We start from the raw sequence: 17,969 nt of genomic DNA on the forward strand, positions 1-17,969 counted from the left end.
CTCGGATAAGTTACATATATAGTACATCACAGCTGTGTTTGATATTTCCTATACGATAGTAAAGAAACAGAAAAAAAACCTACTGGCAACAATAACAGCGAAAGGAAAATTTTACGCAAGAGCATAAAATAAAAAATACATTACCATTGTAAAAACAAAGTTGCGAAAATGCAAAAATCACACCTGTGCACGATTAAATCTCAGCTGGATGTGACGTTTACCAACTTCGTTTTTATGAGAATTCATCTCGTTCAAAAAAAAAATTGTGATATTTGCAATAATATATTATTCTTTCGCCAAAGAACTGCAGCGAGCTTTAAAAATTATGCGTACAAAGTCTCGAAACAACTGTCAGGATCTTATAAATTGTAGAGCGTTACGAGCGAATTTTTACGAAGAAAAGAAATGGGCTTGAAGAACGTTCAGAGAAAAAAAAATTGTAGTACAGCCGAAATGTTATCGAAGGGTAAACCTATTCATGTGTACAGGACGAAAAAATTGCATCATTAACGTCGAACCTCCGAATGAATCTAACTTTTATTATCCAACCGTGCTCCACGGGCAGAAGAGCAGCTTCTCGGAGAAGAAGTTAAGTCCAACGTCACACAACTATAGATACTCTATTTTCGCTTATCTCGCACTGCCTCCGCTATACGTATATTTCTAGCTTAGAGAGGCCGAAAGAGAACGAAGCTACAGTTTAGCAACGATATTCCTCGAAATTTGTTCAACCAGCCCATTACTCCTGCATCGTATTTAATTAATTCGTCGACTTAGAAATTCGCTTTGCGCGGTAATTGAAGAAAATTGTCGAGTAATAGAACGCTGCTGGGCCGACAATATTATCGCGGATTAAGGTCGACCATTTCTTTGGACGTTCATCGCTGATGGACGATCAGGAGGAAGGAGTCGTTCAACGCGACAGGTTCGCGATTGTCGAAACGAGCGCGTGATTGGTGAGTCGAAAATCTGTGGCAAAGGCCAACGAGACATCGCATCACGGTGCACGGTCCTTCGGCCAATGGAGCACGGAATGGGAGCAGTAGAAATGGGCCAAAGCGTTCGAGCCAGGGACCGTATCGTTTATGGAACGGCGGTAGAAAATATAGCGGGAAATAAAAACCAGGAGAAGAAATGCGCCTGCGCTCGGTCTCTCTAATTCAGTGGAAAAACGAATGACGTCGAATTCTCGTTAGCTCCATCCCCCACACACACACGCACACACCACACACGCGCGTATGCAGAGTGGAAAGAAAGCTTCTCGAAATTATGGGTACCGATTCAACGATAATAAAGTGAGAACGCTAACCAACGTATATATATATATATATATATATATGCATAAACTATATCAGCCATTTTCTACGCTTAATTCCTGAGTTTTCCGAGAATTGTTTTCGCGCACGTATACAGTTACACGTTCTCACTTTAGTGCCTTTGCATCGGTGTGCACCGTGTCCCAATATAAATGATATAATTATAGGAGTGTTTTGCACCTTTGCTGGTGAGGCTAAAACTGCGAAGACGATAACTATCTTCGTCCTCGAGTTCGTCTCGCGAGGGAGGCTGTGCAGACGAGTCTGGTACGTCGAGGAAAGCATTGCTCTTTCTGTGATGGGTATGGTGCATACTCTGACCACGCCTGCTACCTCTTCTACGTAAGCCTGGACTCACGTCATTGTCGGTCAATCGAGGCTCGCTGCTGCAATGAGCCGATTTCACGGTTCCCTCGTGATGATGGTGATGGTGCTGCTGATGAGCTGCAATTTTCACAAATTTTACTATGTATATACATACATACATACATACAGACATATATATATATATATAATTCTACGTTAAATCTGTGTGTCAGAGCGATAAAACACCTGTGTGTGGCGTCTCGCTCTCTAGTATATTTATAACAGTGTGTGTACTCTCTACTCAACGTGCAATTTCAGAAATAGATGGAAAGCTTGTGCATCGACCGGTTCGTCGAATATCACAACTCTCCCCTTCTCTTCTCTGAATACTATATACCCAGTACCAATTTATATAACATCCCTTTGAGCCACTTTTTTTTCTTTCAGCTTTTTCACTTCTTTCTTTATCTACTCCTGACTCCCCCCCCCGTCCCCCGTTCTATCACTGGCACGAATTATTTTATTCAGTCGAGCATCCATTCCGAAAATAATAACCGCTTCTATTCTGGTTGGTTTGGGTAGTAGGTCACTGACAGTGCTACATCTCGAGTTCAGGAACTGAGCAACAGGCTACCATGCACGTACAATGAACGAGAAGCACGGTCGATTTTCACGTCACCTTTGCGGAGATAAAACCTTCAAAGCCTCCGCGCTTCATCTATTCATCGACCTAAGCGCTGCTCGCCGAAACAATTTTTCCACCGAGCTAAGCAAATTGTTCAGCTTGTATCGAAAAGCTTGAAAGTTAAAAAGGACAGGGTAATTAATGGTTTATAGCGAGTATAGTTGATAAAAGGACTAAGAATAAAATTTGATGATCACCTTGGGCGGCTGCACGACGTCGGACACTTTTGTTGCCGGAAACCCTTGCACTTTGAGAACGCGTGGCTGGCTTTCGTCTTCTGGTCGGTGTGGAACCTTCCGGCGTCCCACCTCCGCTTTCCCGGTCGAGGACCCGCTCCCTGTAGCCCGTAGGAGGCATAGCCCCCAGCATTTGTTCCATACTGGAAAATCCAGGAGCGCAAATCGACGCGGACCTCGTCTTTCTTCTCGGTGAATCCTCCGCCATCCTCCCCCCTCTTATTTTACTATTTATATTTATATGTATATAAAGACACAACTCTTTTTCGCTTCACACTACATCCCACTCCCATTCAGCTTTTTCTTAACGCTCATCCTTATCCCCACTCCCCTTTCAACGATCCAACTTTTATATGTATATATACTTTTAATGGATAAAAATCTACAATTTCTCAGTCTTCTTCTCGTCTTTCCAACACACCAGTCTCTCCCGTTGGTCCACGTGGAAATTTTGCCACTTGCCAGAATCTCTGCCTTTCACTACTGGAAACTGCTCGTTGCTTTCAGTCTTGCTTCAGCTGCTGCGAGAAAAGACAGTTTCCCCGTTGGGTTATATATACTATACACAACTATTTATAGATTTTCATGGTTTGGTGATATTTAGGAAGAATTGGAACCGGAAACCGTGGATTATGGTGTTTTTAAAGTTTTGCTGCTATTTTAGTGTAATATCTTTAGCGGTGTCTGTGTATAATACGTGATCCGAATGAAGCATTAAATTGACCAAACACGAGTGGATCTAATACACCGCGGTCAGCCTAGTCAAGCGGCATATTAACTCGCTCCACGAAATCCATTTAGACGCGAGGTGCGATATGACAGAAAGCTCGTTAAGCGCTAAAATGTAATCTACCCTTCAGTCGAGCGCTGCTTTCCTCCAAAAGCTTGCTTTTTAATCCCGATTGCTCTACGATTCTAACGATATACTATATATATATATATGTATATATATATAAAGACAATCAACCCAGTGGAATTGGGAACGTTAAGCCTCGAGATTGAAAAAACTGGAGAAGATTAAAAGCGACGAGCATGCGAGAACGCGTGGAATGGAGGGATGGGATGTGTGTAAGTGGATAAACAAGTACCCTACCAGTCCCTCGCTCGTTGCATCCACGACAGGATATAACTCGTATTATAGTCCTAATTCGACACTTTGACGAGCCTTAGGGCTCGACTCGCATTTATCACTTCATTTTCGCTTGGCAGGAGACGTTTTCTCGTGTCACATGTAGAAAAATCAGTTGGCGCGCGCGCCTGCGTGTTTCTTTCGAACAACGCCAATGAGGTGAAAAAAGAGGTAAATATAGTGATGATTCGAGTCGAAGCGTGTCCAAGGGAGTGCGAGAAATCGGTGTAAAAGCGCGAAGGAGCTAAAACGACGTTGCCGACGGTGCGCGAGACACTGAAGCGTCGAGCTCGTCGAGCCGAACGTTTTGGCTGGCCGCCGTTCGCTTCGTGTCGGGTGACTCGGGTGTTGAGCGGCGTCGGGCGACGTCGGGAGTGTCGGGACGCCGCTAACCGTGTCCGTCCGTGTACGTCCTCTCTCGTCTCGTGGCAGCCTAACGGCCCTAACCGGCCTCGGATGACTCGAACGGAACCTCCGACCCTCCGAGCCGGGCAAGTAACCTCCAACGGCTCCAACAGTCCACCGCACTTACAAGCTTTTACCTCTCCTTTCCTATTGGACACACGCAAACACCCCCCTCACCTCGCTCACTCATATATAGTTCCGACTCCCGCGCGCCAGCGCCAGCGCACGACTAACCTCAAAAGTTCAACACACAACACAACGACGACGACGACGCACCACGCACCGCTCTGGCGTCGACACTCGGCATCGCCGGGATCGCCGGCATCGGCCCGGCCTTTCCTCTGCTTTGCTTTGCTTTGCTTTGCATTTTATTTGGCTCACAGCCAATCGCGTTCAACAGCGTGCTCAGTGCTCCTGTTCAGCCCCACACAAAACTCAAAAGGTCGTCCACCGCGGACCACCACGATTCTTCATATTATATCCTACCCGGAACTCCGTCAATGATTCATCCTCCTTCATCCAATTTCACAATTTTATCCATCAATTTATTTTCCCACTTAGCATCCATCACCCTTTCTCCCTATGTTTAATTGCAGGCTAGCCTCTTATTTTTTTCTCGTAGCTTTGCAGCCCGATTAACCACTCTGTTTGTACCGTAATTGCAAGCTCATTCCTGTCCCATTGGAACTTATCGATTTTTTCATATTGCCAATTATTGTTGCGATAATAGATGTTTGGACATTTCTGAGAGTAATATTAGTACTAGCTCGTTTTCTCGTTTACTCTTCTCTCTGGCCATCGTGGTAATAGATGGAACACAGCGGTATATTTCTGGCTTTGTGGCGGTGGTTTATCTCTATTTCGAGAACGTAGCATGCTCTTTGTGCCCTCGTTCCGGCCTCTCGCTTTCTCTTCGCACCCTTCTTACGCTTATTCTGATTCCTTGAAACACGCTTTTGCCTCTTCCTCGCGTCACTCGCCATCTTTTACTTTTCCACTAATCTCTTATGCAGATATATGTATATGCTTCGTTCGTAGTCTTCTTTCTGTTTCTATATAATTCTCCTACTTTCATATACCTACCTTCTCGGTGCAAGCACCTATATACACATGTATATAAAAAGATTATTGTTAAACGTACCCCGAAAAATTGTAACAGATAGCGATCGATCCGTATCGGCAAACCGAAGCAGAGTAGCACTGATAAGCGATGAATATTAACCGTAAACGGATTTAGTAACGCAGAACTATAATACGCGTATGATTCAATGGCAAGTTGTATATGATGTATGCATTCCAATCATGGAAGGTAAACCGCGCTTATAATTAGGATCCCTTAATTACAAATTCCATCTCCGGTTTCACATACACGAAGCCTTGAATTTGAGTTAGGATTGCACGCAGGACATTGAACGAGATGATAAAAATACTTGATCAGCAAATTGCGATAGAAATGACGTATTTCAATTGATACATTCAAGAGTATCGAGTTCCGTTTGCGGAGAATTCATTTGTCCAGTCCTGCAATGGTCTGTTTTTTCTCACAATATAAATCTAAAGAGATTGATGTGTGTTATACTGACATAGCAGTCCACGGAGCAGTTACTCGATAAAGATGTACAGTGTATAATTATAGCATAGGTACTTATATGATTTACTTAAAGTAATATGTATTTCAAAAATTTGGCATTGATTCATTCGATAGAAAATAAGTGGTTGTGTATCTGCAAGTACAGATAATAACAAATGCTATATTGCATAGTGTAGATTCTCTGGCAAATATCCCTAAATATTCAATACTTTATGTATATATGTATAGTACAATAGTATACCAATGCTGAGAGACCAAGGAGATAGGATTTAATGAATAGATAGAAAGAGGTATGCGATAGACATAGACCGATTCCACCTGCTAATATCAGCAGACTCTGATCTTACATGTGTGTATAAGCAATAAAGCAAAGGAATCATGCTTATCTTATGGGTTGTGGCTGGGTATCGGTTTAATCACTGTGGACACAGTTCTCTGCCTCATAAAAAGCCAGCCTCACGTGACGAAGTTCCGACTTCGAAGCTTTTATTACGTGCGCAATACCAGTCATATGCACCTGTGGAGGTAACAACGTTTTATCTTAATTAAACATTATTACATTATCTCTGTAACTATAAGCATATATCCATCCGCTCCTCTATCGTCTATTTTGTTACGTTTGTTTTATTTTGATCATATAAAGATCTATTATTATTTTAATTGATAGAGGAAATATTTAAGAATAATTTCAGAGAACGTTTAACCATTGATTTAAGTACGGTTTAACACGTTCAATCTCTTGTGCAAATAAGAGTAATATTTAAAAGTTTATAATCAAATTACCTTGTAATTTATAGTATGTAAATATTTAATGGTGTGTTTACTTTAAGTAGATAATAAATAAATAATTTTTCTAATAAATGTTCTGAGAATTGTGCAATCAGTACTGGTTTTACCTACTTAAAATGGTTTAAAGGTAATGAAGGAAGGGTGTGTGGTGACATGTATACTTGACTAAGGAAGCAGTGGTGACATCTAACGACTGCTTTGAGAGTCAATGGAGTTGCTATTTTATCATTGGTGCAAGCGTTCGTTCGAATGATATTGAATCCTGTCGAGAGTGTTTGCCTAAACGAGTCGAAGGAATCTTGACCTACGATTGTTAAATATTTTGTTATCAATTCGCGCAGTAGGTATCAAGCAAGTTGCAGAGTTTGCTCTTATTTCACGCTAGTACATTACTTCCGGAGAAAATAAAGTTGCGTAGTACTACAGGCTGCTACACGACAGGCGACTACAGATTGTTGCAACAATCCAGACGCATAATAAACCGCATAGCGGTACGCCAACGAGGCCAGCTGTTAGGATAAGACGAATTGGCATTTGGCAGAATCGACAGGGGCAAAGAAACATTCACGCCCCTCTCACTGGCCCCTCAGCCCTCAGCACACTAGTCTCCTCAAGACTCAGCTGTCGGCTCTGCTCTTCCACACTACACAAGTACACACTGCTCAGCTTAGATTTCCATTTGTCTCATTTATTCTAAGCGACTAACGGATCCAACATCGAACCAACAACGGCACAATAGCCAAGCTATACACATTTCATAGTAAATCGAGAAGTAAAGCAAACGCAAAGCCAACCAGCTGCGTGATATGCTGTGATGTAAACGAGCTGTCCTGTCAAATCTCTTGTTTTCAATATCAAAATTTATTCTTCATTCCATTTACTCCTAACAAAATATCACTGTATTTGAATTCGTTTATCTGGAATCCTTGAAAACATTGACATCTGACAAAATGAGGTATTTATTTTAATCATAATTATTCTTTTTTCACTTTGCATAAAGTTTTCGATTCTTTACTTAATATTACATTCAAATGACCCAGCTTATTCCTTTGAAAAATGCAGTTTTTATCCAATGTAATAGTCATTTAACGATGTGTCATTTCACGTTGAAAAAAGTGCAACAGATTTTATTGGAAATAGAAGTAAATAGGGGTAAGGGAGAAAGAAGAAAAGGCAGGAGGGCAGAAGCGCGAAAGTGATATGAAATGTCATGAGTATTAGAACCGCCATTTTTCTCCAACGATGTTTTATGTACACAATTACATTTTATTGACAGTAATAGAATACAATATATCTATCATATTATAATATAAGCTTATTCCTAATTATGATAATAATTTATCACACAAAAAAATGTGTCACCAAATACATATTTCTTTTCATTCATTTTAATTCTTATCTTAACCTTTAATAGTAAACAAGAACCTTTAAAAGCTTTCAAATAAATTAGTATCGCATTCAATTTCTAAACACCTACTTTTATAAAAAAAATGCATTGAAATATATATTTTTTAAAATATAGGTTCGGACATTATAAGATAAATAGGTTTAATAACCAGATTCTGAAAAAAATAGGTTATGTTGATGTTATTAAAGCTCAGCTTTTCCACCTATTGATAAATTTATCTGTTTGGTAAAAATGAAAAATTATTGTAAATTCTGTTCAATTTCAACTACCACTATGCAGATAAATTTATTAAAAAATTTATTAATAAATGGAAAAATAGTTTTATATAAGTGTAGAAAATTATCTTTTTCTTTAGTGGAAGATCTCAAATGACAGCCATGAATGGGAAAAGGCTACCTTCTATGCCAATGAGGCATCAAACTGAAACATTATCTCAGCATTTAGACTTGATTAAGTATATATATGACTGTAAGTATTTGATATATTATAAATAAAATATATTAGAAATTAATTTGATGTTAAGATTCGTTTTATAATAAATAATTATTTATGATAACAAATAAAACATTTTTTAAGCATGGAATACTGTATCTCGAGAACTTGACATGTGCCATAATCAAGCACATAGCAATTCTTCAAATTATAGAAATGGAGCAACAGTTACCTATTACCAAGAACGAGAACCCAATCCACAACTCAAAGGTACCAAATAGCAATAATTGTTAGTAGAAAACAATTACCTTATTATTCTTTTTCTACAGACTTTGAACCATTTAATTTGGAAGCATGGTGGGGGCAACGAGTAGTTCAAACTATTACTAGAAATGCAAGCTCCTAGTGCCAGGCCCCACACATTGATTATAATCGGACATTCTTAAACAGACATAAGAAACAGAAAAGATAAACCTAGGAAAAAGTGAGAGTTTTAATTTTTAGCAATAATCATCTCTTATATTTCAAACAAAATTAATGGTATAGGTCTATTGTATGTATCTAGTTACAGAATCTTAAATCTTTTTATAATATTGGATAGAAAGAATAGATACATAATGCCGGAAAATAGTGAAGCATATAATATAATATAAATATTATACATTGACATTCCTTTCACTTTTAATTATGTTTTTACATGCTTCTGCCTTTTCTCTTATTATTTATATTTGTAAGAAATGACAAAAACATCAAACAGAAAAGTACATTTATTTTTAATGCTTTCCTGCATTTTAATCTTGTCTCAAAAGCATTTGAGAAATCGAATGCATGTTAATTATTTATTACACTTCTAAAATTGATACACCTAGTTATAGTTTTAAGACAAAATTGAATGTATACTTAAATTTCAACTATTATTTATATTAGTGACGTTAATTATTTGCTTTTTTGTACACATTTTTAGTTGAGGGTCGGTGAAATGGAGTCTGTATGATAAAAGCGTATGTAAAACGATATAAATACGATACAGCCTGAGTTTGTATACACGATTTTTTTATAAATTACATTTATGAATCGTAATAAATTCTTCTTTTTTTTTTCTTGTTACATAATAATTTTATTAAGATGAATCATATTAGGCCAATCAGGTAAAAAATGATAAAACAACTACATTCAGTAGGAAGCAGTATGTAATTCACAGAAATGGTTTTTATATAGTACCTAATGTGACTTTGTGCTGCTGTTATCAAGCGTTATTAAATTATGAAGCTGTTTTACCATTTATTTAATAGACGATGATGTGTATATATATATATTTACGTGCGTGTGTGGTCGATTATAGAAAATGGATAAAAATAATATTTCTAATGAAAGCATCAGTATAATTATATACTTAGCAATATGTCTTTCTACATACAATGCCACAATCTTTTTGTACACATTGTAGCATTTAATTAAACTCGTAGGAATAAGATTGAAAATTGTACTTTTTCTATCTCCTTAATTCTCACTATCAACTCTTAAGTAAGCTGTTACAAAATATTCAAAAGTATTTGTATAAAAAAGGATTGTTTAATGGAATTGATTTTAAATCATAAAGCTATGAATTAGCTATTTGCTCAAGTGTCACGTGAATCACGTGACTTTATCGGACCGATTAACATTGAGCTAAATCATCGAATCACATTGAAGAATAACCAATCATATTTCATATTTTATACTTCCCTCCCATTCAAAGGGTGAGGTGAGGTTGTTTAGTGGCTACAACGTTACAGGGGTTAGGCGGGGGCGGGATAGGTCGTGTGGGCTAATTGGGCTCTTTGAGTTTTGCTTGACGTATGTACATACCGGATGTCCGGACTGTGCGAGTTCTTAAAAATCTTGAATGAAAATGAATTTATTAACTTATTCTCGAACTAAGCATATCAATATCTGTCCTTCCATTTATTAAAATTGCACATTTTTAAATTGATCATAAAGATACTTTAAGTTACTCCCTCGTGGTTTATATAATATTTATAGGAGAAAACGAAAAAACCGAGGTATGCAATAACGTAAGATATTATCATAAATGTTTACGTATTATTTGGTTATCTGTATGAAGAGATTAACTGGATTAACCTTCAGAGGGCCGGGATGACCACATATGTGGTTAGCAAGAAATATTCATTTTTTACAGGTCATTTAGATCATACATATGCATTAATTTTACGTACTAAAACTTCAAAATATATACGGAAAAATGCCGGTCTTCTAAAGGTTAAGTATTGTATCTATTTGGTTATGGATTTAGTAATGTTATGAGTTTGCATTTTTTTTCAAATGACTAATTTCTGTTAATCCTTGTTGCATTTAAAATTATCAACAAATACTTCAAATAGATTCTCTGATAGAATTTGTATACTTTCTTTTCAAGTTCTGAAAAGCCACCAAAAATTTTAAATGGTTTAGTATCTTTTGAAAATGGAGAGTGTGTCTATAGAGCCTGGGGAATCTCAGGCTGATTTTATTCGCAATGAGCTAAATTTTGATGTTGATCCAGAAGATTCTATGACTAAGGCAGCATTAAGTGATCACCATAAAGATGAATGTATAGATCTATTAGGGAATGGTCAACTTAAGAAAACAGTTTTAAAAAAAGGAGAAAATGGAACTAGACCTAGTCGTGGTGACATATGTACCTTAAAGCTCACTGGAAAACTTGAAAATGGCACTATTGTAGAAGAAAAAGAAAAACTGGTTATTCAATTAGGAGATGTTGAAGTTATTCAGGTATAACATATATTTTAATGTTGGAATAAATTTATATTTATATAATAGCTAAAAGCGTGCTTTATTTTTCATAGGGATTGGATCTAGCAATTGCACTAATGGATATTGGTGAAATAGCAAAAGTTGAAGTAGCTTCAAGATTTGCTTATGGTAGTTTAGGAAATAAACCAAACATTCCAAGTGATGCAAATATTATATATACTGTAGAACTAAAAAATGTTGAGCCAGAGACAGATATAGAAACTCTTTCTGTAAGCCAAAGGAAAGAGATTGGGTAAGTATTTTTTTTTATTACTTTTACTTACTTTTTTTACAAACATGTTCATTAGATATAAAATTAGAATTTGGGGACTACTTAGTATTTATATTATAGAAATAAAAAACGAGAAAATGGTAATTGGTGGTTCAATCGCGATGAAGCAGCACTAGCCATTCAGTGTTACAGAAGAGCACTAGAGTTTTTGCAGCCAAGTAATACTAATTCTTCAGACAATCTTGTGGATGAAATTGTCACAGATGCAGAGTTACAAGCTTTGTTGATAGATCGAATAAATGTATCTAATAATTTGGCTGCAGCACAAATGAAAATTGAAGCATATGATGCTGCCTTGAAAAGCATTGAAAGTGTCTTAACCCATCAACCAACCAATGTTAAAGCTTTATTTAGAAAAGGTATTTTAAAAAACAATTATATCTCAATATTTTTAAATAAAATTGTTCACAGATGGTTTATAAATTTCAGGAAAAATTTTGCATAGAAAAGGGGAACATACTTTGGCGTATACAACTCTACTTTATGCTTCTAAGTTGGACCCAAAAACTAAGGCTATTCAACAAGAACTAGCTATATTAAAAGAAAAAAATGCTAAAGATGCTCAACATGAGAAAGATTTATACAGAAAAATGTTGGGGGCTCCTAAAGCAAAAAATATAGCATCCAATAATGTGAGGAAAGATAATACCAAAAAGAACAAAAATAATTTAATATGGACTTTAGTTGGTGGAGTAACAGCAGCGGCTCTTGGTGCACTAGTATACAAATTTTCTTCGTAAAATTAATTTTATATGTAATTAAAACTATTTGAATAAAATTAACAAAGTTGTTAAGGTGTGCGGAAATAGTTTAATATTTAATTACAGATTTTAAATACTTTAAATTTTTTTAAAGGGTATAAGTTATGAGTTTTATTCCAAAAAGTAATTTAATACTTTTTCCATATTATATTTATTACAATTTATAAGATATTTTTTATGTTTACCGTTCGATCTCGGACACTGGAATATTTGCGTATTTGTGAAATAATTTTATTTCCAATTCAAACGAATTTAATATACATGTGGTCATTTATGCTTATCTTAACCAATTTACTTTGCTCAATTGCTTTTTTACGTGCTTTTATAAATTGATTTTATTTACAGTCCAAATTCCGTTGTCTCATATAAAATTACTTGTGCCTATCAGATCTTGTTTTTATTCTTAAATTTTTATCTTGTACACTGTATAGAAGCATATTGATAATATTTTTTTTGTATCAAAGATATAATAAATAAAGTCTATAATGTTAGTGAATTCATTATGGTTAAATTTTAAATCTAGGCTTAAGAGCAAAATGGATACCGACATTAAAGAGCGGCTCCGTCTGAAACCTAAATTATCAAAGAACAATGTTGCTTGAAGGCCAATTTCAATTTCGATAATGGCTTTTGAATCCTCAGAAATGTATTTTTCGGATAAGACAGTAAAATTTTCAATAAGCTTTTTTCGAAAACCTATATTTCAGATGAAATTACTTTGTAATATTGATATATGCCTTTCCGATTAAGAACTTCAATTTCAGTTATAGCTACCATATCGTATTAGCAATGTCTGGTCATTTGAGCAGAATCATCCTCTATTTAGAAATAGTTATTATTTAAATGTTTCATATTTTGTGTCATAACTATTTTTATAAAAATAACTTATAACTTTACTTTATCATAGCATAAATACTACTTTTCTGCCATAAGCTAACAAAAATTTATTAATATTCCTTTTTGCACTTGGTAGATTTATACAAGGTTTTTATTTCAACTTGCTTAAAAGCATATATGTAAAAATTCATTATCTCTGTAACTTTAATAGATAGTAATTGTTTGCATAATGTCATTTTGAATCTGAATGGAAAGAAGTTTAAAAGAGATTCTATGCAAAAAATCACTCGTTGTAGGGTTGTGGGAATAAAAGAATATTTGCATCCATGGTCTGGGGTGATTTAATGAAAACAATCTATATCCTTTCTGATATAATTTGTTGCAAAGGCTAGATTTAAAAATGATATATAATGGTTGTTTCCTTAGATTGGCTTAGATTTATCTTCCCTACCAGAAATAGATAGTGATAATAATTAAAAACTCATTTTATGTAATCAAAACAAATAATAATAACCAAATTTTTTATGTGAATAACATTTATATGTATATTTTTGTAAAATTACATGGTTACTCTGTCTCGTGCAGACTGTACCGAACACAGATATTTATGATATTGTTGCCCCAAAAATTCATTTAGAAAAATCATGCTACATTGTTATAATACATCCACTATAAACCAGAGATTGGGTAAAAAGTAGTGAATCTTACCCAATAAATAATCCATTTTAATTTTTATTTATTTTTTTCTTATGTTTCCTATGGCTCATTCAAACCATGTTCTAGAGAACAAATGAAAAGAATTTGTTTAATTAGCAAAATACAATTAAACATTTTGATAAAAAATTCTTGCTTCCTTTTTAACCAATTGCTAGGCGTTGTATTCAATGTTTTAAATATTTAATGGTGTATAAAAGCAGAGATTTGGATTGTCATATGCTCCAAAAGCGTGCTATACAGGTATACCGAAATAAAAAAAAGCATACATATTAAACTTTTAAAATAACTCTACCTATTTATGCTGCGAAATTCGTGTAACATAAGTACTTAGTATTTCGTGAATAACATTGTACGAATTGAACTAATAGTCAAATTGATGCAGCAAATTTTTAAATTATTAATAAATCGAATGTTATTATCACAATAACGTGTCTAACATTATAAAGTAATAAATACAATCAGCAATTTTTTCTATTAATCATCGTTCACTGGCAGTGAAATTTAGACGTGGTCTATACCAGTAGTCTATTTAATTAAAAATTATCTAAAAAAACACGTATAAAAATACAATTTGTAGATAACGCTTCTTGGGGCGCCCATTATTGAAATAATGACGAGTCTCTAAAATCATTATTAAAATTTGGCATCGATCTCCGGTATCATAAAGTAGATGGAGACAATACAAAACAAAAATACAGTATGCTTATGCAGCTGGACATACTGTTCAAAAAGACTAATACATAATAGCAATCCATGCTTTATCGAGTGCCAAAATCCACTGATTATTCCCTCCTTACAGTACTTTTATGATGAGATTAATTATAGGAGGTGTGTTGGATTTAATAAATGTATATATATTTTGTTCCTTTGATATTAAAATTTATCCGATTGTGTTTTATTAAGTACTTTCGGAGTCATCCTCACTAGAAAATGCTTCAGTACAACGTGGTAAAAGCATGGACACGTATCCATATCTGTAATCAGGGAAACAATTTTATTTAATAACTTATATTATTTATATGAAACTGCTCTAATCAGATTTTTACACATACTTGCTGCTCCTATATTTTTCTTGTATTGCTTGTTGTTTAATATTTGGTGCGTTAGCGAATGTTCTGCTTAAACAAGAGATACAATCTTTAAGGCTTCTAAAACTATATCCGGTTGATAATTCTAATTCATGAGGCCAAGCTTCTTCCTGTAATGTATGTCGAGCAAGTGCTACTGCTGATGCAGCTAAGAGACTGGGTACATATTGCAAGTATGGGTCACCTTCTAATAATGATAGCTCGCATAAATACTGTAAAAAATAAAGATAGGAGCATTAAATGCAAACAAATGTTTTCTTATTTCATTAAATTTATAATCTTACCATCGCTAAAAATCGGATTTTTTCGGATAAATTATTGCTTATACAGTAGCCCATAAGAAATGTAAGAGGTGTTGGTACAGTTAAATCGAAACAAAGAACCCTTAAGATTAAGTGTTCCATCCGTAATACTTGCTTCTTCGAATAGGTATCATCTGTAATATATACAAATTCGCCAACATCAGGTGGGTATATCTCTTCATATTTTCTACAACAGAAAGAAAAAAACTATAAGAGTTATAAACTTTAATACTTTAAAAATAATGAAATAACTACATATTTTGCTTTAAATTATTTAATTTCATTAAATAATATTTTGTAAACTTACGCAGCTATGAACATAGCAGCAGTACCTACAAGCTGTAGCTTGCCACGTACCACACTCATACATGATAAAAAGCGATCTATATAAGATACAGCTAAATACAATGTCTCTGTTTGCAGCCGATACTCTTCTGCTACTTCAACAAGCCAATCAACTAATATTGATCTCATTGAGTATGTAATGTCAGGTTGTTTTCTCATATAACCAGGCTTTGGTCTGTGCTGCATCTTTAAAAATGATCAATTTTATGTAAAAAATTTAAACATTAATAGTTCTAGTAATTCTCAAGGAAATACATATATTGACATAAATTCATACCTCTGCACATCTTAAATAATTATATATATCAGCTCTATACTCGTCTACATCAAAGAAATTAATTCTGTACTTTTTGAGGGAATCCTTCTTATTATCCTGTTCTCTCTTTTTGGAGCTTGAGAAAATAGCTGACTTATCCAAGGCCATAGGACTTTCATGATTATAAACTTCATTTTTACCATCGGGTGAGCTTTTGCAAAGATTATTAGCAAATTCTTCTAAGCTATTTATAATAGGATTCACTTCCAAGGTTGGCTTCTCAGCTTCAATCTTTAATAACACTTCCTGTTTGACATTTACTTCTTTAGTCTCTATAGTTTCTCTTAGGACAACAGAAGTTTCCTCTTCCAATTTATCCTCATATATTTTAAAAGATACCTCATCCTTTCTTTCTTTATAAACTATAAAAGGCTCTAATTGTGCTGGTATTGTGGGCTTTGCTTTAGAGAATTTTTCATCTTTCAATATATCCTAAAAAAGAAATAATTCACATGTACATATCAAAATAAATAATTCTAAATATAGGCTAATGATAGAAAAATCTCTATAAATAAGCATAACTATTATTTAATTCGGTTATTAAAAGCGGGTTGAGGAAAATAAGAAATTTGTTATACATACTTGCTTCGTGTTTCGAAGACAATTATTTTGAATTACGCCCAGTACTGCCCGTTTTGATTGTTGCATTGCTTGATTTTGGATGGTCATGGGTATATTTTCTTTACCACGTCGAATTTCAGCGATTCGATTTTCCTGATCCTCGTGTACTCGAAACGTAGCCATTACTAGGCAGTCAAATTTCCGCCAAAATGTTATATATTTACAAATTACAATTATTAGCTTTTCTTATGTCTTGCAACAAATTCTTTATTTCGCAGACACGCGTTAAATACGTGTCTGCTTGTATCTTGAGGTAGAAATGAAATTTTTACAACCTCTCGTGCATGGCAGTAAGAATTTCAACAACCGAAAAGGCCCCGGCCAGCAAACTCCTGTTGCCGTTTGATTTCAAACAAACGTAAACTCCACTTCTCCAACAGCTGGCGATACGTTACACCTTCGCTCAAATTGACCAATCAGAAAATTTGCTGCCAACTCTCTCCTTTTAAAAACACGCAACAACCAATCAGATAGACCATTTTTCAGTTTGTAGAGTTCTTCACACTTATAAAATTGTTTAAATCCTTCTGTTTGGCTTATTTATTTATTTATTCTCTAGTTACACACACAAATACATCTTTCTTTTTTTTAGCTAATTATGTAATCTATACAAAAATATATACATGCATTTTATTACGATATATAATAAATACTACGAAATTTTTTTAATAAATATATATAGAATATGTAATATATTAGGGTGACTTTAACCAACCTTTATTAAAATAATCATGTTACATACAATATACCATAATTAGTATAATTGTAGCTTAAATAGAGGTTGGTTAAAAGATGGTTAAAGGGCGCGAGGACCTCTCAGCTTATTAAGTTAATTTTACTACATTATACGTCACGTGAAATATAGCAAAATTAACTTAATGAGCTGTAAATAATCTGTGAGGTCCTCGCCCTAAAAGTCACCCTTAAATATAAATAGTTTTAAAAAATAACAATTCTATTTAAATCCATTAGGCAAATGTATTAATGAAATATGAATTAAAAGATTAATTATTAATTTATTACATTAGCTTATTATTTGCAATAAAGTTTTTAAATAAATTTTTCAAGTACGCACAAATCTACACAGGTGAGGAGGAATTTTACTCCAGCAGACTTCATGCCAGATTTGTGTTATTATAATATATAAAACTAAATAATTATATATACTATATATAATAATATAAACTTTTATATACATACATATGTATAGAGACCGTGCACACCAACACAATGATAGCGAAGTGTCACTGTATAACTGTATACGTATAAATAAATTACACTCAAAACTGCGAAAATTGACCGATAGTTTGCGCTGATAGTATGCATATACACCAATATACATTCTTATCTCACTGACATTGTGTTGGTGTACACGGTCTCTATACATATGTATAGGGTAACTTCAACAGTCAAGTTCCCGTAACATAAACTATAGTATATGAACGTGCATGCAGATGGCGTTTCCAAAAGTATCGATGTTTGAAATATCGCAATCAACGTATCGATATGCGATATATCGATGTATATCGATTCAGTCGAATAACCTGCCTGCAGTAGTCGGTATATATATACATATACATATGTATATTAATTATAATAG

The 17,969-nt window shown here is 34.5% G+C and overlaps 4 protein-coding genes across 10 annotated transcripts in view; 2 read left to right on the forward strand and 2 right to left on the reverse strand.

Moving 5' to 3' along the window:
- LOC136779182 (GTP-binding protein RAD) overlaps positions 1 to 4,292 on the reverse strand; it is a 55,313-nt gene extending 51,021 nt beyond the window's left edge. The window contains exons 1-3 of one of the 3 annotated variants that reach the window (XM_066736617.1): positions 3,637 to 4,289; positions 2,505 to 3,061; positions 1,497 to 1,760 (exon numbers count right to left, since the gene is read on the reverse strand). In XM_066736617.1, coding sequence (XP_066592714.1) covers positions 1,497 to 1,760; positions 2,505 to 2,751 — 511 coding nt within the window. In that variant the 5' untranslated portion in view covers positions 2,752 to 3,061; positions 3,637 to 4,289. Of the gene's footprint in view, positions 1 to 1,496; positions 1,761 to 2,504; positions 3,065 to 3,636 lie in introns of all 3 variants that reach the window. The other 2 variants (XM_066736616.1, XM_066736618.1) reach the window with 2 other exon arrangements.
- A 2,438-nt stretch (positions 4,293 to 6,730) lies between these two features.
- Positions 6,731 to 9,778, forward strand: LOC136778971 (MAPK regulated corepressor interacting protein 2-like). 3 transcript variants are annotated; one of them, XR_010823506.1, is made up of 5 exons: positions 6,731 to 7,412; positions 8,221 to 8,333; positions 8,442 to 8,567; positions 8,627 to 8,781; positions 9,262 to 9,778. XR_010823506.1 is itself a non-coding variant. In XM_066736220.1 (4 exons), the coding sequence occupies exons 1-4, from the start codon at positions 7,408 to 7,410 to the stop codon at positions 8,701 to 8,703; spliced, it is 321 nt and encodes a 106-aa protein (XP_066592317.1). In that variant the 5' UTR covers positions 6,731 to 7,407; the 3' UTR covers positions 8,704 to 9,778. The 3 variants fall into 3 exon arrangements, 2 of the variants coding, with proteins under 2 accessions (XP_066592317.1, XP_066592318.1); XM_066736220.1 differs by having other exon boundaries at positions 8,627 to 9,778; XM_066736221.1 differs by lacking the exon at positions 6,731 to 7,412 and adding an exon at positions 7,683 to 7,732 and having other exon boundaries at positions 8,627 to 9,778.
- Positions 9,779 to 10,091: 313 nt separating this feature from the next.
- Positions 10,092 to 12,507, forward strand: zda (peptidyl-prolyl cis-trans isomerase zonda). 3 transcript variants are annotated; one of them, XM_066736355.1, is made up of 5 exons: positions 10,092 to 10,556; positions 10,714 to 11,069; positions 11,144 to 11,343; positions 11,443 to 11,741; positions 11,812 to 12,507. In XM_066736355.1, exons 2-5 carry the CDS (start codon positions 10,761 to 10,763, stop codon positions 12,120 to 12,122), a joined length of 1,119 nt encoding a protein of 372 aa, XP_066592452.1. In that variant the 5' UTR covers positions 10,092 to 10,556; positions 10,714 to 10,760; the 3' UTR covers positions 12,123 to 12,507. The 3 variants fall into 3 exon arrangements, with proteins under 3 accessions (XP_066592452.1, XP_066592453.1, XP_066592450.1); XM_066736356.1 differs by having other exon boundaries at positions 10,092 to 10,351; XM_066736353.1 differs by having other exon boundaries at positions 10,092 to 10,339.
- Positions 12,508 to 13,536: 1,029 nt separating this feature from the next.
- Positions 13,537 to 16,728, reverse strand: LOC136779052 (cyclin-A2-like). Its single transcript, XM_066736352.1, has 6 exons — positions 16,331 to 16,728; positions 15,710 to 16,180; positions 15,395 to 15,618; positions 15,070 to 15,274; positions 14,750 to 14,997; positions 13,537 to 14,671 (listed from the first exon to the last, which is right to left on the reverse strand). The coding sequence occupies exons 1-6, from the start codon at positions 16,490 to 16,492 to the stop codon at positions 14,596 to 14,598; spliced, it is 1,386 nt and encodes a 461-aa protein (XP_066592449.1). The 5' UTR covers positions 16,493 to 16,728; the 3' UTR covers positions 13,537 to 14,595.
- Between the last annotated feature and the right edge of the window lie 1,241 nt (positions 16,729 to 17,969).

The sequence above is a fragment of the Prorops nasuta genome, unplaced genomic scaffold, assembly GCF_024137725.1.
Source record: "Prorops nasuta isolate Cenicafe-Biocafe unplaced genomic scaffold, Cenicafe_Pnas_1.2 PNAS00015, whole genome shotgun sequence".
Classification (NCBI taxonomy): domain Eukaryota; kingdom Metazoa; phylum Arthropoda; class Insecta; order Hymenoptera; family Bethylidae; genus Prorops; species Prorops nasuta.

Coding starts and splice junctions, on each gene's coding strand:
- LOC136778971 (XM_066736220.1), top strand. Junction 8,334..8,441: donor GATTAAGTATATATATGACT/GTAAGTATTTGA, acceptor ACATTTTTTAAG/CATGGAATACTGTATCTCGA. Junction 8,568..8,626: donor ACCCAATCCACAACTCAAAG/GTACCAAATAGC, acceptor CTTTTTCTACAG/ACTTTGAACCATTTAATTTG.
- zda (XM_066736355.1), top strand. CDS start 10,761: ATGGAGAGTGTGTCTATAGAGCCTGGGGAATCTCAGGCTGATTTTATT. Junction 11,070..11,143: donor GAGATGTTGAAGTTATTCAG/GTATAACATATA, acceptor TATTTTTCATAG/GGATTGGATCTAGCAATTGC. Junction 11,344..11,442: donor AGCCAAAGGAAAGAGATTGG/GTAAGTATTTTT, acceptor TTTATATTATAG/AAATAAAAAACGAGAAAATG.
- LOC136779052 (XM_066736352.1), bottom strand. CDS start 16,492: ATGGCTACGTTTCGAGTACACGAGGATCAGGAAAATCGAATCGCTGAA. Junction 15,275..15,394: donor GCTGCTATGTTCATAGCTGC/GTAAGTTTACAA, acceptor TTTCTGTTGTAG/AAAATATGAAGAGATATACC. Junction 14,998..15,069: donor AAATCCGATTTTTAGCGATG/GTAAGATTATAA, acceptor TATTTTTTACAG/TATTTATGCGAGCTATCATT.